Source organism: Haliotis rubra, unplaced genomic scaffold (assembly GCF_003918875.1).
Source record: "Haliotis rubra isolate DU_JTF1 unplaced genomic scaffold, ASM391887v1 Scf264, whole genome shotgun sequence".
In the NCBI taxonomy this organism is placed as follows: domain Eukaryota; kingdom Metazoa; phylum Mollusca; class Gastropoda; order Lepetellida; family Haliotidae; genus Haliotis; species Haliotis rubra.
Window position 1 is genome coordinate 967343 of NW_025766714.1, and position 23051 is coordinate 990393.

At 41.2% G+C, this 23051-nt stretch overlaps 1 protein-coding gene across 1 annotated transcript in view; it reads left to right on the forward strand.

Moving 5' to 3' along the window:
* Positions 1-23051, forward strand: part of LOC124280295 (transient receptor potential cation channel subfamily A member 1 homolog) — a 106561-nt gene that overhangs the window by 22604 nt on the left and 60906 nt on the right. Inside the window, exons 13-22 of the mRNA XM_046716194.1 lie at positions 39-101; positions 4311-4355; positions 4663-4770; positions 5560-5651; positions 8423-8569; positions 8910-9009; positions 9720-9871; positions 11181-11314; positions 11632-11868; positions 13684-13790. Of these exons, the coding sequence (XP_046572150.1) occupies positions 39-101; positions 4311-4355; positions 4663-4770; positions 5560-5651; positions 8423-8569; positions 8910-9009; positions 9720-9871; positions 11181-11314; positions 11632-11868; positions 13684-13790 (1185 nt within the window). The remainder of the gene's footprint in view (positions 1-38; positions 102-4310; positions 4356-4662; positions 4771-5559; positions 5652-8422; positions 8570-8909; positions 9010-9719; positions 9872-11180; positions 11315-11631; positions 11869-13683; positions 13791-23051) is intronic.

Sequence of the window (23051 nt, forward strand, 5' to 3'; positions counted from 1 at the left end):
GGTTAAAAATGCATAGAGTCCTTTTCTACTGCCTTCAGACTAAAAACAACGTGAAGCTAACTGCAGCTAAGAAGCAACACGGGCCAAAAGCGCGGGTAAATGTGAGTCTCACTAAAGTACCATGTGCCTGAAAGGTGATGATGTTTACTGGATATGAGTGTGTAAAGGGCGTGTGGTGCCTGAAGGGTAAGGTTGTATACATCACGTATGTGGCTGAAGGATGAAGATGTACAAATTTGTAGTGTGGGTACAAGACGTGTGCGACTGAACGATGAGGATGAGACACAAGGTATGTGGGTACAGGACGTGTGTGGCTGAACGATGGAATGAGGCACAAGGTATGTGGGTACAGGACGTGTGTGGCTGAACGATTAGGATGAGACACAAGGTATGTGAATACAGGACGTGTGTGGCTGAACGATTAGGATGAGACACAAGGTATGTGGGAACGATTAGGAGGACGTCTGTGACAGAACTGTGACAGAACGATGAGGATGAGACACAAGGTATGTGAGTACAGGACGTCTGTGGCTGAACGATGAGGATGAGACATAAGGTATGTGAGTAAAGGACGTGTGTGGCTGAACGATGAGGATGAGACGATGAGACACAAGGTATGTGAGTTCAGGACGTGTGTGGCTGAACGATGAGGATGAGACACAAGGTATGTGAGTGCAGGACGTGTGTGGCTGAACGTTGAGGATGAGACACAAGGTATGTGAGTACAGGACGTGTGTGGCTGAACGATTAGGATGAGACGATGAGACACAAGGTATGTGAGTACAGGACGTGTGTGGCTGAAAGATGAGGATGAGACACACGGTATGTGAGTGCAGGACGTCTGTGGCTGAACGATGACGATGAGACACAAGTTATGTGAGTACAGGACGTGTGAGGCTGAACGATGAGGATGAGACGATGAGACACAAGGTATGTGAGTGCAGGACGAGTGTGGCAGAACGATGAGGATGAGACACAAGGTCTGTGAGTACAGGCCGTGTGTGGCTGAAGGATGAGGATGAGACACAAAGTATGTGGGTACAGACGTGTGTGGCTGAACGATGAGTATGAGACGATGAGACACACGGTATGTGAGTGCAGGACGTCTGTGGCTGAACGATGACGATGAGACACAAGTTATGTGAGTACAGGACGTGTGAGGCTGAACGATGAGGATGAGACGATGAGACACAAGGTAAGTGAGTACAGGACGTGTGTGGCAGAACGATGAGGATGAGACACTAGGTATGTGGGTGCAGGACGTCTGTGGCTGAACGATGAGCTTGAGACGCAATGTATGTGATTGCAGGACGTGTGTGGCTGAACGATGAAGATGAGACGCAAGGTATGTGATTGCAGGACGTGTGTGGCTGAACGATGAGGATGAGACACAAGGTATGTGGGTGCAGGACGTCTGTGGCTGAACGATGAGCTTGAGACACAAGGTATGTGGGTACGTGTGTTGCTGAACGATGACAGGACGTGTGTGGCTGAACGATGAGGATGAGACACAAGGTATGTGAGTGCAGGACGTGTGTGGCTGAACGATGAGGATGAGACACAAGGTATGTGGGTACAGGACGTGTGTGGCTGAACGATGAGGGTGAGACACAAGGTATGTGAGTACAGGACGTGTGTGGCTGAACGATGAGGATGAGACACAAGGTATGTGGTTACAGGACGTGTGTGGCTGAACGATGAGTATGAGACACAAGGTATGTGAGTACAGGACGTGTGTGGCTGAACGATGAGGATGAGACACAAGGTATGTGAGTACAGGACGTGTGTGGCTGAACGATGAGGATGAGACTCAACATATGTGAGTGCAGGACGTCTGTGGCTGAACGATGAGTATGAGACGATGAGACACAAGGTATGTGAGTGCAGGACGTGTGTGGCTGAACGATGAGGATGAGACACAAGGTATGTGAGTACAGGACGTGTGTGGCTGAACGATGAGGATGAGACACAAGGTATGTGAGTACAGGACGTGTGTGGCTGAACGATGAGGATGAGACACAAGGTATGTGAGTACAGGACGTGTGTGGCTGAACGATGAGGATGAGACACAAGGTATGTGAGTACAGGACGTGTGTGGCTGAACGATGAGGATGAGACGATGAGACACAAGGTATGTGGGTACAGGACGTGTGTGGCTGAACGATGAGTATGAGACGATGAGACACAAGGTATGTGAGTTCAGGACGTGTGTGGCTGAACGATGAGGATGAGACACAAGGTATGTAAGTACAGGACGTGTGTGGCTGAACGATGGGGATGAGACAGAAGGTATGTGGGTACAGACGTGTGTGCCTGAACGATGAGTATGAGACGATGAGACACAAGGTATGTGAGTGCAGGACGTTTGCGGCTGAACGATGAGGATGAGAAACAAGGTATGTGAGTACAGGCCGTGTGTGGCTGAACGATGAGGATGAGACACAAGGTATGTAAGTACAGGCCGTGTGTGGCTGAACGATGAGGATGAGACACAAAGTATGTGGGTACAGACGTGTGTGGCTGAACGATGAGGTTGAGACACAACGTGTGTGGGTACAGACGTGTGTGGCTGAACGATGAGGTTGAGACACAACGTGTGTGGGTACAGACGTGTTTGGCTTAGGGTCGAGGACGTATGTATTTCAAGGTGTGAGAGAAGGATGTGTGGTGCCTAAAGGATGAAGATGTACAAATTCGAGGTGTAAGTACAGGTCTTGTGAAGCCTGAAGGTTTAGGATGGTTATGTAGTATATATGTTTTCAGATTCCCTGCGTCTCAGCGAGACAGGTGTTGATATAATGAGTACATTTATGTGTGCAAGTATGATTTGTAAACTTCACGAAGATAGTGTGTGCAGTGTGTGTGCAGTGATGTGTGTACAGAAAATGTATGTAAGAAACGGGCATCGGATTTTTACAGGCACATGGTGGATATTCATACATTTTATACTGAGTGTGTATGAAAAGATGTGTCTTGTCAGAGTCTATATACAGGACTCATGAACAATACAGTACAACCAGAAATTATTGAGAATTTAAAGATTGTATTTTTTTAAAATTTTTCACTCATTACTCACGTATTAAATGTGAATATGAGTAGAACATAACTCCAGATTCAAAGACAGGTGAACAGTTAGTATTTTGTCAAGTCACCATGGGCAGCAATGCAGGCTCCAATGCGGCGGGGCATACTACTGATGAAGAAGTTAGAAAGTCGTGGTCCATGCTGTCCCAATATCGGACCACCTCTTCTTTCATTTCAGCAATATATTGTCAGATATTTCTTATTGACACTTTCCTTCATAAGTCCCCAAACATTTTCTATTGGATTTAGGTCAGGGCTATAGCTTAGCCAATCTAATAATGTCATATTTTGGGTCCGAAACCAGGCCAGTGAATGCTTTGAACGATGTTTTGGGTCGTTGTCATGCTGGAAAATCCAAACATTTCCATAAGAACATGTGAGCAGATGAAAGTAAATGTCCCTCGAGAATATCTGTGTACCGCTCACTGTTCATATTCCCTTCAAACACACAGAGGGGCGTTGCCCCTAACACAGATATGCCACCCCACGCGTTAAATTTCGGACTGTACTTTGGGCGCTGATACAAAGGTTTTTCAGTTTGTTTGGTCCAGAATTTCAGTGTATTAGGAAACAGCCACACAGAACTTGCATCTGAGAAAATGCAGCTCAGTTCTAATTGTAATTGTCTCCTTACAGACAGCCACAGTTCTTCTATCAATCATATCCAGCCTTAAGTTTTCTATACTCCTTCGTTTGTTTTTAGAAACAAGAATACCAAGCCGCCTCCTCTCACCGACAGTCAATTTTCTGGGCTTACCTGCGCCTACCTGGTGCTCAATACCATATCCATTTGCAATATTTTTCAAAACACGATAAACAGTGGACAAAGGGATGCCTGTTCTACTTGAAATCACTTTAGTTGATCTGATGTCCTTGTTATAATACTCTAAAATCAACTTCCTCTTCTCTAAATCATCCATCCTAAGTATCACTGAAAATATCGTCTGCTAGCAAGTAAACAAAGGGGGATAACTCTTCACAAACTAATGAAAAGGAATAACAGAGTTGTCTCTCTTGAATGAAACCAAGCACTTGATAGCTGGTCAAGGTTGTTTATACTAGAAATCCAATTAAACATATTCCTAAAATTCTCAATAATTTCTGGTCATACTATAAATCATCGCATGTACACATCACTTTTATTTTCATAATTTTCAAGTACCTTTTTATTACACATTTGCACAAAAGGGTGCCATGCTTATAACAAATTTGTATGACCTCTATAGCAGGTGCACGCCGAGACGGATAAGGACTCCAAACGTGACGTTGATGTGAGTGTTATCCACATACCTATACATTTCTATCTGTATAAGTTGTCCGTTCCCCCAAGCTACAAATCGGAGGACAGGACACTGAGTTAACCGCAACAGAAACAATAGTGTGACACCCGATCGAAAAACATATGTCACTGTATTTTGAAATCGTTAGTAGTTCGGAATGTGTTGAATTGGGAGTACTGTCGATTGTGTCTTTCAACAATTTTATTCACTGTCTCAGTATAAACTAGACCGAAACGTGTACTGATATCGTTCATTCCTGGTAGTAATACTACTGCTGCATTGTCTGATCCCTCGTCAGGAGTTCCTGAAACTGATCTACACAGACAACATCATCAACACCGAGGACAACTTCGGCAACACGGCCCTGCACCTGGCGGCCCAGAACGGACACACGGACTTTGTGCAGGTGTGTAGTTGTGGAAACGTCTGTAGTAGGCCATGTGAGTGACACAGGTGAGATATTGATACATGTCACGTGTACATGTGTTTGAGTTTCAAGACATCTCCAAGTTCAACCTCAAACGGAGCGGTCGGAAAGAAGGAGAAGTAATGGTGGTGGATTATTTGCCTGCTTATTGTGAATCCTGCAGACCATTTTTATCCATACTTTTCTGCTGTGGTCGAAATGTTACCGTTACACTTTCAGCATTAAGTTTCAATGACGAAAAATAGAAGCTCTCAAAAGACCGAATTAAGTGTTAAGTGGGCGAATATGTTGATATACATCTCTTACCGTCACACAGTTTCGCTAAACATATTTTTAAATCGCGTTTTTTCTTATATTGTAATATATGACGTAATATATGAAACGTTTATAAGCAGTTTTTGTGCTAAAAGCAAAATGATAAAACACCCGCTTGGTGTTGATATATCCTGTAGAAAATCACATTGCTTGTGCAAGGCTGAATAGACGTAAATAGCTAGCCAATAGGCGAATGGCGATCCGAAGTATCATGATCACATTCAGGACCTCGGAAGTGATCGATATGGACTTGCGCATTAAACATATGAATAAATTGTCATTAAGCATATCAGTATGTAGGTACCATTAAAATATTCGCATGCAATGTAGTGTAGGTCTTATTCGAGCGAAAACGCCGGGATAACATTTTATAGACTGGATATCGCGCGCACGCACACACACACAGAGACACACAGAGCAATGCGCAATAACACGTTTGCTATACATTTACAGAAGATGCTGGAGAAACATAAGGTGGAACATGGTAGAAAGAACGATGCCGAGAAAACAGCTCTACACCTCGCAGCAGAACATGGGCACAGACAGTAAGGCATATTCTTCATAGTAAATATCGTAAGTTCCTCGTTGCCTTGATATGTAGCGTCATAACGAGGAAACAATGAACGTGAACTGGTCGGCTACCAATGTGGTAATATAGTATGACCAGAAATTATTGAGAATTTTAGGAATATGTTTAATTGGATTTCTAGTATAAACAACCTTGACCAGCTATCAAGTGCTTGGTTTCATTCAAGAGAGACAACTCCGTTAATCCTTTTCATTAGTTTGTGAAGAATTATCCCCTTTGTTTACTTGCTAGCAGACGGATATTTTCAGTGATACTTAGGATGGATGATTTAGAGAAGAGGAAGTTGATTTTAGAGTATTATAACAAGGACATCAGATCAACTAAAGTGATTTCAAGTAGAACAGGCATCCCTTTGTCCACTGTTTATCGTGTTTTGAAAAATATTGCAAATGGATATGGCATTGAGCACCAGGGAGGCGTAGGTAGGCCCAGACAATTGACTGTCGGTGAGAGGAGGCGGCTTGGTATTCTTGTTTCTAAAAACAAACGAAGGAGTATAGAAAACTTAAGGCTGGATATGATTGATAGAGGAACTGTGGCTGTCTGTAGGGAGACAATTAGAACTGAGCTGCATGCAATGGGTTGGCAGAAAAGTCAAGGAATTCCATTGCCGATCATGAAACCTGAACAAAAGGAGCAAAGGTTGAACTGGTGCTTACAGCATAGAAATTTTAAACTGGGACAATGTGATTTTCTCAGATGCAAGTTCTGTGTGGCTGTTTCCTAATACACTGAAATTCTGGACCAAACAAACTGAAAAACCTTTGTATCAGCGCCCAAAGTACAGTCCTAAATTTAACGCGTGGGGCGGCATATCTGTGTTAGGGGCAACGCCCCTCTGTGTGTTTGAAGGGAATATGAACAGTGAGCGGTACACAGATATTCTCGGGGACATTTACTTCCATCTGCTCACATGTTCTATGGAAATGTTTGGATTTTCCAGCATGACAACGACCCAAAACATCGTTCAAAGCATTCACAGGCCTGGTTTCGGACCCAAAATATGACATTATTAGATTGGCCAAGCTATAGCCCTGACCTAAATCCAATAGAAAATGTTTGGGGACTTATGAAGGAAAGTGTCAGTAAGAAAAATCTGACAAATATTGCTGAAATGAAAGAAGAGGTGGTCCGATATTTCGTCATTGAAACTTAATGCTGAAAGTGTAACGGTAACATTTCGACCACAGCAGAAAAGTATGGATAAAAATGGTCTGCAGGATTCACAATAAGCAGACACATAATCCACCACCATTACTTCTCCTTCTTTCCGACCGCTCCGTTTGAGGTTGAACTTGGAGATGTCTTGAAACTCAAACACATGTACACGTGACATGTATCAATATCTCACCTGTGTCACTCACATGGCCTACTACAGACGTTTCCACAACTACACACCTGCACAAAGTCCGTGTGTCCGTTCTGGGCCGCCAGGTGCAGGGCCGTGTTGCCCGTATATGATTGATATAGGGACTGTGGTTGTCTGTAAGGAGACAATTAGAACTGAGCTGCATTTTCTCAGATGCAAGTTCTGTGTGGCTGTTTCCTAATACACTGAAATTCTTGACCAAACAAACTGAAAAACATCGTTCAAAGCATTCACAGGCCTGGTTTCGGACCCAAAATGTGACATTATTTAGATTGGCCAAGCTATAGCCCTGACCTAAATCCAATAGAAAATGTTTGGGGACTTATGAAGGAAAGTGTCAATAAGAAAAATCGGACAAATATTGCTGAAATGAAAGAAGAGGTGGTCCGATATTGGGACAGCATGGACCACGACTTTCACACTTCTTTGATCAGTAGTATGCCCCGCCGCATTGGAGCCTGCATTGCTGCCCATGGTGACTTGACAAAATACTAACTATTCACCTGTCGTTGAATCTGGAGTTATGTTCTGCTAATATTCACATTTAATACGTGCGTAATGAGTGAACTTTTTAAGAAAATTTACAATCTTAAATTCTCAATAATTTCTGGTTGTACTGTATCTATTAATAGTACCTTGACGTGAATAGGAAAGACTGGTGGAAGTACTGGTTTGTTTGTTGTTTAGCGTCGCACTCAGCAATATTCCAGCTATATGGCGATGGTCTGAAATAACCGAGACTTACCATTCGCTGTTATTGACGTTTCATGTTATTAAGCATTTCATGTGTGTGGGGGTTTGGTGTATAACGCTGCACTTATTCCAGCAATATGGCGGCGATCTGATTATAAGCGAGTGTTGGCCACACCGTTCAGTGATTGGACCAGGAACATCGATCAAAGCATTTGGCATACGGTGACATGGACTTAAACAAGTGATCAAGCCAGAATACTAGATAAATTTCCAGGCATGCCTGTTGGTTATGGGGACCTTCATTCTTGGCTGGAATACACACAGGACGATAGTCAAGCATGACAAGACGGACGTTTACCTTAAGCAAACCTGTCTTATAATTTGTCTGGAAATGTACTCTTAAAAACAAATAGGGGATACAATGTACTCGAAAATTGCTTAAATTTACCTAAATTGTAACAGATATTAGTTTTCTAGCAACACCTTTTGTCGCTATTTACTTGGTATCAACTATATTTATGATCCCCTACTTTTCTTAAAGAGTATATGTGAGAACTGTGACCCTTCTCTACTAACATCATGTTAGTACATGGTAGGTGTGATGTTTCAGCCAAATAAATGTCCATTGCTTGCTTATAGTTATGGCTCTGAGTGTTCGGTTTCAGAACTGTAGAGGTCATTCTCAAGGTAGACAAGCACGGGCTGTTTAAAGAGGAGCAATGGCGCAACTCCCCGCTACACTTGGCCGTTAAGGGCGGTCACACTGAAACCGCTAAACTTCTCATAAAGAATGGGGCTGATATCAACCAAATGTAAATACCTTGCCATATACTATGACAGTTATCTTGATCGTGACGTGATTTCTTGTGACGTAGTTGACCCTGTTCTAGTCGTATCACCTTAGAAATAAATATAGGTAATATCTCAGTAATTTGGTAAATAGTAGGGAACTGTAAACATTTTATCGATTTCAATATGTCAGTAAGGACTTTATATTTTTAATTTTTCTGTTCAATAAACTATGAAAAGGTATACAAATATTTTCCCCTGAAATAATGACGAACAAATGCATTTTATATCGTTGTAAGGGTCATTATTCAAAAGACTTGGGGTCGATCCACACTTTACTAATACCACACTGACTTTTGACAGTAACGAGGACAAAATGACCCCTCTTGACCTGGCCGCACAGCACGGCGAGTTGGAGATCTGCGCCATACTGGTGAAACAAGAGTCACAGTCGCACAGTGGTGTGAGTAGGACACATGCGGATATTGTACACCTGTGTGTGTGCGTGCGTGCGTGCGTGCGTGCGTGCGTGCGTGCGTGTAATCTAGCTCTCGTCGTCCTTAACTTGCTCAGTTACACGTCGTTTTGAAAATACATCACAGGACTAACTCATCAGCGAGATTGTCACTGACAAAGACTTTCGGCTGCATTGTCAAAAATGTAACAGTTCAATAAGAGCGACAAATCAAAATAGTCATGGGAGCTAGTCGTTACTTGACTTGATGTTGGTTTAGGTTGGATGTTGATTTACGCCGCAGTCAGCAATATTCCAGCTATATGGCGGCGGTCTGTAAATAATCCAGTCTGGACCAGATAATCCAGTGATCAACAGCATGAGCTGAAGACATTGACTTGACATATGAAGAAGGATGAGGCAAGGCGTGAGTTAATGTCGTCTTCAAATATATCGCACTTTTATACCATTATCAAAGCACTTGTTAAACTATATAAAGTTTTTAGTGTTCCCGCGCTTTAACACAGAGGCCTCCGACTCATACGTCACCATTCGCCCCTTTCCGTACGCTATTCGGCTTGTCCCGGAATAACACAAGTTGGTGACGAATGTATTCCGACTCCGAGTCGACCACACCTCCCTGACTCACTCACACAATCACTCACTCATCCATCCACTGATTATTCTCTTGTGTTGACATTTTGAATTTACTGCTACAGGTCTCTCCACTTCATCTAGCCTGCATGAAAGGTCATCTCAAGGTGGTCAAGCTGTTGCTTGGGAAGTCGGCGGATGTGACGTGTAGGTGCGGGGGCATGGACACGGACAAGGGTCTAAACTGTCTCGACTTAGCTATCAAATACGGTCACAAGTAAGTTGCAGTCATACAATGTTAGCAGTATTCCAGCTGTATGACGGATGCGTGGTAATTATATAGGCGGGGACAGACAGTACTTGATATTGTGAGCAACGGCTCTTCCTGTTAGGTCATGAGGACATGGTCCCATTCCACAAAGCCACCGTAGCGCTAAGATGATCGTAACTCCCATACTTTAACATAGACTTACGACTGTCGTAGTGCTAAGATGATCGTAACTCCCATACTTTAACATAGACTTACGACTGTCGTAGTGCTACGATCGCTTTGAGGAACGGGACCCCCCGGTCACCAGATTCACTCTCCAATACACCGATTCTCAATAAAACAAACCGCCTGTATTATACGCCGAGATGAATAAACAACGGAGAACAGGAAAAATAGTGAATGAAATAATGCAAATTTATCGCGAGTAATCAGTATCTGCCACTGCATAATCTAAAACTGTAAGGGTCTCCAGAGCAACCTCTCACAGCATTACTCCTGCCACGTGACAGTGGTAAACAAACCACCGGCAGCAGTAAGCCATGCTCCTGCTTCCCATTCGTAACTACTCGTGTCATTCCGGCAAGCCGGATGGCGTCTCGTACCCCTCTCGTGGCCATGTTTACGACTGGGCCCTTTTTAAGCGCAAACGGGCATGGAGATGAAAAAGTCTAGTACTATTGCCAAGGAAAGATAACTCTGAATTTCCAAACATGGCTCCTAGAATATCCCATATCCCGTGGTCAAAACAGCGATACAGTCATTCCCTTTGTAAATATATTTCAGTGTTTAAAGTTTCTGATCCTTAGCTCAAAGTTTCTGTTTAAAGTGTGCTTTGCATAGTTTAGCGAAGTTTCAAACTTCAACGGTGCCGCCATTTTCATGCTTCGAAATGCTTTTTACTACGCGCGATTTGATTGGTTTGCCAGGATTCTTGGCAATAATGGCGTACGATATGGGTACGAGTCTTCTTGTAGGTCACGGAAAGAGGCGAGTAGTTACGAATGCCTGCTTCCATTTCTTTTTAGCAATGGAGTCAAGACAATTATGCGTTGTATTTACCTCGCTTACTGCCCAACCAAAGGTACATAGTTGTATGATCATGCTGTGGGCAATCACGAATATTAAATTTTCTCGTGTTCGTTTTCTTACAATCTAGCTTAGTCTATCTACCTTGAAATAAATGGAATGGAAAATTCTTAGTGTGATATAATGTTGGATGCATTGTCACGTATTTCACAATTTTGGTTAGAAGTTTGTTAAATTGTGGAATGCCTATAGGTAAAAATAATAACGAGGGCCATTTTCCATGTTGCAGACATGTCGCTCGTTACATCTTGAATCACAAGTATTGGAAGGAGGCCTTGCGTAACAGCGTCACCGTGAAGAAGGGCAACAGGTTTTCCAAGAAGATAGTCACGCCAATGCGGAGACTGATCCGCAAGATGCCGGGTGAGGCCACACTATTGATTGGATGGCTGGTTGATCATGATCAAGTTGGAGTTTCCGTGTTCCAACACGTGAGGGATTGTGAGACTTACTGACCTGGCGTGAATTATTGACACAGGTGCACTCTCACATAGGTGTATGTTTCAGAGCAAGTGTGGGAGTTTCTAACATACACTTTCATACATTTATATTTTTAAGCAGAAGTGTGGGAATTCTGAACTCGTTACACGAAGAGAATAGTACAGTTTAGAAGTCTGCTAAAATGTATGTGGGCAACATTATCACCTGAAACAGTATTTTCACCAATTTGGTTGTTTTAGATTTGGCCTACGAGGTGTTAGACAGATGTGTAACGACCAAAATCAAGAAGGAAACAGGCAAAGACCAAGAGAAAGGGAAAGAGAAAACGAAAGGGAAAGCGAAAGGGAAAGCGAAAGGGAAAGAGCAAGAGAAAGGCAAAGACCAAGGGGAAAGTAAAGAGCAAGAGAAAGGGAAAACTCGATACAGCTATAATTTTGAATACATTGATGACCTGTATGAGGACTGGGCATTTCGAGGTAAACCATGCATATAATAGAGATGACATAATACAGATCGGTCGCTGAAACATAATGACAGGTGTTCCAGATGTTGTGAGCATCTCATTACCTTGGTGTTATCCCAAAACAAAACTTTCCGTCATTCGTGTGAAAGACATCCGGAAAAGCGTTCAAATTGACATGAGTGAGTGAGTGAGTTTAGTTTTACGCCGCACTCAGCAATATCCCAGCTATATGGTGGCGGTCTGTAAATAATCGAATCTGGACCAGACAATCCAGTGATCAACAGCAAGAGCATCGATCTGCGCAATTGGGAACCGATGACTGGTGTCAACCAAGTCAGCGAGCCTGACCACCCGATCCGGTTAGTCGCCTCTTACGACAAGCATAGTCGCCTTTGATGGCAAGCACATGGGTTGCTGAAGACCTATTGTACCCCGGATCTTCATGGGTCCAAATTGACATGAAAAAAAGTATGCTGAATGAGGACTATTTGTATGGATATACAACTTCTTTATTCTATATAGGCAACGTTTCGACATAGATTCTAATTCCATTGCCACTTGCTTGACAACGACATAAGAATCCATGTCGAAACGTCGCCTATATAGAATAAAGAAGTTGTATATCCATACAAATAGTCCTCATTCTTCATCTACCAAACTTCTAGATGCCAATCAAAGAAGTAATAAGTATGTTACTTACAACCTCACAGAAGTCGTTACTGTTCGAAATTAAAATCAGTGTGTGAGTAATTGCTTCATTTGTTTTACAAGAGGTACCGATATTTGTTGTGGAACAGTGCTGCATTGGAAGAATACTGTACAAGAAATATCGCAAGTGTCATTCCAGTTCACTGAATCATGTAAATCGAGATAACATTAATGAAGGGTTCTGATGTGAATGTAGTGAACAGTGTGCCACAATCCTGTACTTTTATCATATGGGGCCGAAATTTTGGGAATAACAAAATTTGACGAAATTGAAAAATCCATTTATACGCATGCAAAAGTTCCTCGGAGTTAAAATTAACACTATTAACGCAGTTATTTATGGTGAATGCGGTAGGTACCCAATGCACATTCTTACAAGCATTAAAGTTATTAAGTACTGGCTAAAACTGCTGATTATGCCTTCAAATCGCTTACCCAAGAAGTGTTATAATATGATGTTGTTATATGATAAAGGTGGACAAAAACTGGGCAACTAATGTAAAAAACTTTTATATTCTATTGGTTTTGGAATTACATGGAATACATAATAATATGTCGAATCACCTACGTTATTCATACAATCCTTAACGACAAGATTAAAAGATATGTATATTCAAACATGGAGTGAAAGGATATCCTTATCAAATAAATGCATGTATTATCCATTGTTTAAAAATGCCATAGTTCTTGAGTCATATCTATCCTGTGTTAATGTTAAAAGTTTAGAATAGCACTGGCACGATTCAGATGCTCTTCTCATGATTTGTTGATTGAAAGAGGCAGATATATGAATGTAAAAGAGAAAATAGAATATGTACACTTTGTAATTTAAACGAAATAGAAGATGAATTACATTTTCTCCTAATATGTCCATTTTATGACCGGTTGCGAACAAAATATATTAAAAGATATTACTATGTCCATCCAAATGTGATAAAATTCTCCTCATTGTTAAGTAGTAAAAATCCAGTTCTTCTACAAAATATTTCAATGTTCATTTACTATGCTATGATTACCCGATCTAAATTCCTCTCAAATTCAACATAACTTTATGTACTATAGGCCTGTGGCCTTCTCAGTGCAAATTAAGATTATTATTATATATTGTTCTTTCCTTCAGAAAAGAAGAAGAAGAACAGCAATGGGAAAGACCCGGAAGAACGTAAAAAAGATCCATACACCAACAAGGCCAGTGTAATCAAAAAGAACCATCCATTATCTATCATGGTAAGTCGTTTTGGTATCTGACCATTGTGGCGGAGTTGGCAGCAGAGTTGCAGAGAATACGGGAAGCCATTCCACAAGCCTCCAATGCCCATTTAATAGACTATATTTAACCGTTATTGATGTTTGACATTGATGCTTGCCTGGCATGTGGACTCCTGGATATTAAACATGTCATTCTGCCATCTTCATATCATCTCAATATCCACTATTTTAAAGTCTATATGGAAATGTTTTATTGTTTTGTATTTTAAAAAACATTGCAAGAATTTTAACAATGCTCAGCCTCTTTTTGAGTGTAGTATATATATGAAATACATGTTCTTTGTCTCTCACTCACTCAATGTATACACGCTCAATAACAATAATGTTAACGACTTAACGTATATTTCATAGTCTATGGTTGCGGATGGTCCCGGGCATGGTTATCTGACAGCTTTAGAAACCCGTGTATCACAAGTGTATGATATATTTATTATTCACACCTATCATTATTCATAATTTCAAAAGTTACATATATCCCTAACTATTTTTGTGTTTCAAAATTTACATATATCCCTAACTATTTTTGTATTTTTATATTTCACAGGTGTACTACATATAAAACGTGTACTACATATTGCGGAAATTGAACAAACGAAACTATTTATCTTCTAATTTATAACCGATATACCGATATCTTTATACCACAGGTGGAGTGTAACAGGGACGAACTGCTGCAGCATCCTTTGGTCAGCAAACTCATCAAGAGGAAGTGGTTCCATTTTGGGATCTACTACTATCTGCTCACGTTCATCTTTCATCTATTATTTGTCACCCTGCTGACCAGATACATGCTCGTGTCCACCCATCCCCGCAACTAGTAAGCTCAAAAAAGATATATTTAATTAATTTTAATTAAACATACATATTGTATTGTAAACAGATGCTTGTGCTGCTATGTTGCTTACACTGACACACACACACCGGTAATTCTGCAAATATAGTTATAGATGTTGTTAGGAGAAGGTTGCAAGATTGTGATGTCGCAATTTGTGATCAGCTTATCGTGTATATCTTCGGTTTGTGTCAGAGAAAAATGATTCCACTTTTGATTCTGATACAAGGTTATTTTATATAATCCATTGTCTTTTTCTCCACAGCACCGAGACGGAATCCAAATCTATCAATGACAACATCTGCGCGAAGGGGGTCAGCTACCGGCTTGTTGTGGAGAAGACGATGTTGTATGTCGTCATCACTGTAGGGGCAATCTTTGAGGTGAATATCTTCAGCTTTCAATATGTTCAGTTGAGTGGTTTCTAATAGCTTTGCCAGTTAAAGGAATATTCAAGTATCCATTTGTTCAGATGTGCTTTGTTTAGTTGGTACTTCGTGTCATATATTTAAATGAATGTAAGGACTACTGGATAGGTCAGTATGACTGTAGACCGGCTAGTCCCAGATATCACACAAAATCCAGCCGTAGGGCAGAGTTCTTTATTTGTGTCCAAGTCAGATGGTGTTTAACACTCAATTCTGGAACATGTCATAATAGATGTATATATGTCATAGACATCTCACATTTAAATACAACCAGATTTTTAAAGAACATATTACATAAACATTAAATAATAATAGTGCATATTTGTTATGCACACATATCCACGCTCGTAAGCATACCTATGACACCAGGCTTGTCATCCCTAAAGTTTTTGGATTCAGTGAAAACAATCATATGGTTAACGTTTAACAGCAGTGTGTGTAGGTGTAGGTGTAGGTGTAGGTGTGGGTGAGGGTGTGGGTGTAGGTGTAGGTGTAGGTGTAGGTGTAGGTGTAGGTGCATTCGTGACCAACTCGTGTTATTCCGGGACAAGCCGAATGACGACTCATGGCCCTCTTGAAGGATTTCATATTGGCGCATGAACATCAGAACTACTTTAAACAGGAACGATGACTCTATTCTTGTTTGATTCCAATGGTACTTAATATGACCGAAGTAATCATACATTGTATTGCTGTTTATGTTTTTATAGAATTAAAACTTTTTGATACAACTAAAGGCGAAAAACCTATTTGTTACAGACTTATTCTGACGTAATTATTACCAGATGTTCACCTTATATTTCCAATTATATTTCTAAATAGGGTTTGATAATCACAAATGGGATTTGTTTTATTAAATATGTAAATAAAATTTATAAACGCTACATTAAATCCCAAAGCAGAAACTCAAAAATGACTTTACAATGTTTCTCAAACTGAACATTCGTGTAACCTTGCTGTTATACCCCTAGTGGAATTTTAAATGAATTCGCTAAAAAATATATGAATGACCCCCCAAAAGTCAGACTAAAATATTCCCAGAGATGAGAAATATATGCCCAATGTTAAAGATTAAAGTTGATTAGTGCTATACAAATACCCATATACATATGGGTATTTGTATAGCGCTATAGTCCATCCAGATACCAACTACATCAAATATAAAACACGTTGGCATTGACCTTCATTGTAACATGGCCCCTGGGATAGAACCATCAGTGCCTGCACAAAGCTGAAACCATCAATGCTTGGCATACAGAGGTCAGGGTGCGACGGCAGAGTCCTAAACCCGTTGACAAGCGCTAAGGTGTTAAGAACAATGTGCTTGCCAAAGGCATTGTCCGGGTGTGAATTATGGTCTAACTTGAGGAGAACTGAAATCTTAACCCTCGAAAGGGCTCAAAGATTTTGCCTCAAACTTGTGCAGGGCTTACCTAGAAGGGTCCGTACAGACATCTTCAGTGCGCTAATTGGTTTCGACTCTCTAGAGTCGTACATTGATACCAAGAAACTTCTATTCCTTGGACAGCTCATGAACAATCCCAATCATTATTTGAGTAAGAAGCTGCTGATGACAAGGCTGTTTCTGTACAAACTCGATTGTGTAAAGATGCCATATGGATTTGTACCCGATATATTGGAGATTCTGAAGAAGTACAAGCTAGTGGAATACATGTCAGGGATCCAGATAATTTTCCAACATCAGGAGTACGTACCCCTTTTTTTGAATATAGGAGTACTGGGAAATTTAGTACATTTAGAGTACTGAATGGAATTTAATGGAGTATCAGTAATCTTGTGTTTTGTTTCATATATGCACGACAACATTGCTACGCTTGTGTAAACAGGTCAATAAACAATCAAACAAAACTTTTTCAGATAAATACGTCTGTAAATAATTCTAAGACCGTACACCATTGCTGTGGTGCGTATCTGCTACGTTTTCTAAATTATTTCCTACCGTATCGTGCATATTTTATATCCGTACATACGCCGATACGAGCATGTATTGGAACACCAGAGAACGGCATGGCACCAACCAACAGTTTAGTCAAATTCAGCACAACTTTGATCCACATCTGGAATGGAAGGTAGCAAAATCACACCCTGAACTGACAGAAGCATGCACATTCATTGTGTACCAAAGCGCAATGTGGCGTAATGAACAGGTTAGGAGAAGCTGCAAACTGCGTGAGAGGGACTATGAAGACCTGTTGGTACATATAGTCTGCAAGTGTTCATGTACTGAACAGCAACGAGATGAGTTGTGGTGCAGCATACTATCCACTGAGCCAATTGACCTGAGTGTGAAGCTTCACCATGAATGATGTGGATATGGTTTGCTGCCTCTTATCCTGCAGGCCTCTAGTATCTCTAAGTAGAGGTCATGATGACATTTATGCTCCGAAGGTGATCAATGGAATGTTCAGACTGTGCTTATTGATTCAGTAAACCACCGGATGGTAAACACAATCTAGCAGACTTGCCAGCTTGCATGCTGGAACACTTCGCCTTCTCGCAGACAGTTTTCATGTCTTTATTAAAACAACAACTATAAGATAAATTCATTACGTATTGGTACCAGGAGATAAGGAAATCTACTACTTATATGTTATTCAAACAATTTAAGGTAAAATTTGGTTTTGAAATGTATTTAGTTATGTAAATTATTATGTAAATTAAGATTGTCATCTCATACATTATTAATTGAAACTGGTAGACATAGTAGTAATAAAATCCCACGGGATGAAAGAATTTGTACTAACTGTAATCTTAATGACATAGAAGACGAATTTCACTTTTTACTCAAGTGTCCATCGTACACTCACCTAAGATCTATTCATTTAAAGAAATATTAGTGTAAAACTTATTCAGTTTATAAATGTATACAGCTATTATCATCAGAAAATATTAATACTCAACGCTCTCTAGGTAGATATGTGTATGAAGCATTCCGTATAAGAAACAACTTTTAACTTATTAATAATGTCATCCTCACCATCCAACATAAATAATGATATCTATATTGTATTGTATGTATGGCCAGAGGCCCATGTGGCTTGCATCAATACAATCTGTCTGTCTGTCCTGAAATTGTATATACTCACGAATTCTCGCATTCTCGAAATTGTACGTTCTTTCGCATTCTCGCATTTTGAAATTGTATTTCCTCTCACATTCTCCTGATTTCTGATGTAACTCTCCTCAGGAGGAGTAAAGAACATAATAATAAAGAAAGCACTTGTGGAAGTGTCACAACCCTGTGCTGATATACTGTACAAACAGTAAAAAGTCTCAACAGAACTGGAAGAGATCACTCAGAGTAGATTTAGCAAAGAGGTGGGTTTTTTAACTGGGACTTAAAAGAGACAATAGTTGGTGAATTCTTTATGGCAGGAAGGAGAGTGTTCCAAGTATTTGGGCTGATGCTCTGAGAGCCTTTCACCAAACAGTTTCATTTTAGATCTTGGAACAGACAGGAGATGCAGATATATGTCTAATATTATTGTTTTGAAACTCGTAGCGATTTATGATTACATTTCCAAAATTGTTGGAAGCGCACGTACAATCTCCATAGCAAGCCCGCAAGATCGTCAGAAATACCCTCAGCTGGACCCATGAGAGCCGTTATATCAACAAACGCGTGTACATGTAATTGAATCTCTCACCGTCAATTGCATGATTCTCATCAAATACTTCATAGTAGGCAGCAAAATCCTGTAAGCTAAGTTCTTTGTACTTTCAATATGACGATATATATTTTTTCATGATTTTTTAAACAATAACGATTTAAGTATTCGGGATTTTTTTTTACCAAAGCACCGCAGTCATTTATGCGCGTTCTGATTGGTTTGTCGTATTTTCGCACATAGGAGGGTCAACGTGAGGCAAAGATTACCAACACTCTGCTGGGGTGTAGGTGTTGTTGATGTATGTGTAGGTGTAGTGTAGCAGGGTCAACGTGAGGCAAAGATTACCAACACTCTGCTGGGGTGTAGGTGTTGTTGATGTATGTGTAGGTGTAGTGTAGCAGGGTCAACGTGAGGCAAAGATTACCAACACTCTGCTGGGGTGTAGGTGTTGATGTTGATGTATGTGTAGGTGTAGTGTAGCAGGGTCAACGTGAGGCAAAGATTACCAACACTCTGCTGGGGTGTAGGTGTTGTTGATGTATGTGTAGGTGTAGTGTAGCAGGGTCAACGTGAGGCAAAGATTACCAACACTCTGCTGGGGTGTAGGTGTTGATGTATGTGTAGGTGTAGTGTAGGAGGGTCAACGTGAGGCAAAGATTACCAACACTCTGCTGGGGTGTAGGTGCTGTTGTTGATGTATGTGTAGGTGTAGTGTAGGAGGGTCAACGTGAGGCAAAGATTACCAACACTCTGCTGGGGTGTAGGTGCTGTTGTTGATGTATGTGTAGGTGTAGTGTAGGAGGGTCAACGTGAGGCAAAGATTACCAACACTCTGCTGGGGTGTAGGTGCTGTTGTTGATGTATGTGTAGGTGTAGTGTAGCAGGGTCAACGTGAGGCAAAGATTACCAACACTCTGCTGGGGTGTAGGTGTTGTTGATGTATGTGTAGGTGTAGTGTAGGAGGGTCAACGTGAGGCAAAGATTACCAACACTCTGCTGGGGTGTAGGTGTTGTTGATGTATGTGTAGGTGTAGTGTAGGAGGGTCAACGTGAGGCAAAGATTACCAACACTCTGCTGGGGTGTAGGTGTTGATGTATGTGTAGGTGTAGTGTAGCAGGGTCACCGTGAGGCAAAGATTACCAACACTCTGCTGGGGTGTAGGTGTGATTGATGATGTATGTGTAGGTGTAGTGTAGCAGGGTCACCGTGAGGCAAAGATTACCAACACTCTGCTGGGGTGTAGGTGTTGATGTATGTGATGTATGTGTAGGTGTAGTGTATGTGTAGGGTCACCGTGAGGCAAAGATTACCAACACTCTGCTGGGGTGTAGGTGTGCTGTTGATGTATGTGTAGGTGTAGTGTAGGAGGGTCAACGTGAGGCAAAGATTACCAACACTCTGCTGGGGTGTAGGTGCTGATGAGGTGTAGGTGTGTAGGATGGGGTGTAGGTGTAGTGTAGGAGGGTCAACGTGAGGCAAAGATTACCAACACTCTGCTGGGGTGTAGGTGTTATTGATGTAGGTGTAGGTGTAGTGTAGCAGGGTCACCGTGAGGCAAAGATTACCAACACTCTGCTGGGGTGTAGGTGCTGTTGATGTATGTGTAGGTGTAGTGTAGCAGGGTCAACGTGAGGCAAAAGATTACCAACACTCTGCTGGGGTGTAGGGTGATGTTGATGTAGGTGTGTGTAGGTGTAGTGTAGGAGGGTCAACGTGAGGCAAAGATTACCAACACTCTGCTGGGGTGTAGGTGTTGTTGTTGATGTATGTGTAGGTGTAGTGTAGCAGGGTCAACGTGAGGCAAAGATTACCAACACTCTGCTGGGGTGTAGGTGTTGATGTTGATGTATGTGTAGGTGTAGTGTAGCAGGGTCAACGTGAGGCAAAGATTACCAACACTCTGCTGGGGTGTAGGTGTTGATGTTGATGTATGTGTAGGTGTAGTGTAGCAGGGTCACCGTGAGGAAAAGATTACCAACACTCTGCTGGGGTGTAGGTGTTGTTGTTGATGTATGTGTAGGTGTAGTGTAGCAGGGTCAACGTGAGGCAAAGATTACCAACACTCTGCTGGGGTGTAGGTGCTGTTGTTGATGTATGTGTAGGTGTAGTGTAGCAGGGTCAACGTGAGGCAAAGATTACCAACACTCTGCTGGGGTGTAGGTGTTGTTGTTGATGTATATGTAGGTGTAGTGTAGAGGGTCAGCGTGAGGCAAAGATTACCAACACTCTGCTGGGGTGTAGGTGTTGATGTTGATGTATGTGTAGGTGTAGTGTAGCAGGGTCAACGTGAGGCAAAGATTACCAACACTCTGCTGGTGTAGGTGTTGATGTTGATGTATGTGTAGGTGTAGTGTAGCAGGGTCACCGTGAGGCAAAGATTACCAACACTCTGCTGGGGTGTAGATGTTGTTGATATATGTGTAGGTGTAGTGTAGCAGGGTCAACGTGAGGCAAAGATTACCAACACTCTGCTGGGGTGTAGGTGTTGATGTTGATGTATGTGTAGGTGTAGTGTAGCAGGGTCACCGTGAGGCAAAGATTACCAACACTCTGCTGGGGTGCAGGTGTTGTTGATGTATGTGTAGGTGTAGTGTAGCAGGGCCAACGTGAGGCAAAGATTACCAACACTCTGCTGGGGGGTGAGCTTGTTTATTTCTGTAGGATGAGATCGTTAAACGCTACCCTGTAACTATAAATATAATAATATACTATACACCTCACACAATTCATACAAGATTAATATATTTCCATACAAGGGTTAATGCATAGAGATAATTACCAATAATACTGTACATACGCAAAGTATGAATAACATTACTTACTACACATATGGAATATGGGAATTATGAAATTACATCATTTCGTATAATGTAATGATAATACATGCATACAATGTTATACAGACAAGATAGATAATAATACACCATTATGCATTAGTCGTAATGATAAAGTACACATGATTCGTCACCACGCATTACGTGATGGTACTATATACAAATACATGGATATAAATTAGACATCTACACATACCCTGTGGGTGGTACAAGAGTGTACACCAATCACGCACAGCAGCAGTCTTATGGACGGGGACTTATCTGTTATAAATAATATTATATAAATATAATATGCAAGGTGATGTGGAGTAGGTTTAGGGCTACATTCATGAACATAAATTTATTTCCATATTGATAATTATACTTATAGATACCATAGTTAAAACATAGCAACTTGCATTAAAACACATTCTCTCATCTCACACATTCAGTGAAAGGATAGTAAAGATAAGAAAATATTAGTAGGTGCTGGTGTAGACGCATGTGCATGTGCATGTGCAGGTGTAGGTGTAGGTGTAGGTGTAGGTGTAGACGCATGTGCATGTGCAGGTGTAGGTGTAGGTGTAGACACATGTGCAGGTGCAGGTGCAGGTGTAGGTGTAGGTGTATAGATGAAAAGAAACGGTGGACATAGAGGAAGGGATGCTTGACAACCAGTATACGTGTATTTACAGTTACAACAGCTGTACATCACGAAGACAACATACCTGACTAACCTGGAGAGCTACGTTGAGTGGGTGGCCTACCTCTTCACGTTTCTCCTTCTGCTGGAGTTCAATGACTGCACAACCGCCACAGGCTACAGACAGGTCAGACCACAGTGCAACACCACGTCACATGTACAGAACATTGAATTGTCTGTTTCAGAACATTTCGTTTTGTCAACACTTAATATTATCATTAGAAGAAAGAAATCCAAGAAAGGTGCCACAGTAAGGTTTTGTTTTTTTTGCCTTTTGCGAGGGAGGATGCTATTATCCTGAGTTCAAATCACAGATTTCTTCATACCATGATTTTTAATGATAATAACACAACCATGTTCTAGGGTTAGAAATTTGTTACGACCTACATCACGTTTCATCCATTATGAATGTAGGATTCCATGTCACTTAAACCTTCAACATCAAGTTTTCATGCCATGATATGGCCCAAATGTTGTTCAAAATGACATTAAAAATGGTTCACACACCCACTCATGAGGCTGTCATGCCGTGACATGGCTGAAATACAGTCTCATAGGACAGTGTTTGGCACGAGAGGACAACTGTCATCCTCTAGCTCAAAGGTAATTGCTATTATTGAATTCTTTTTTAGTTCTGAAAAAAATGAGAGCTACGGCACATTTATCCCAGCTCCACCTCACCTGTTTCATAAGGGATAGCTTTGTTAGCAGCAAGCGGCCCCAACATCGCTTGAAGTGGTAGTTTTCGATGCTCTCTTTATGTTTCATTTCCCATATTTCAGCTGCAAATAATAATAATGTTGACATTTC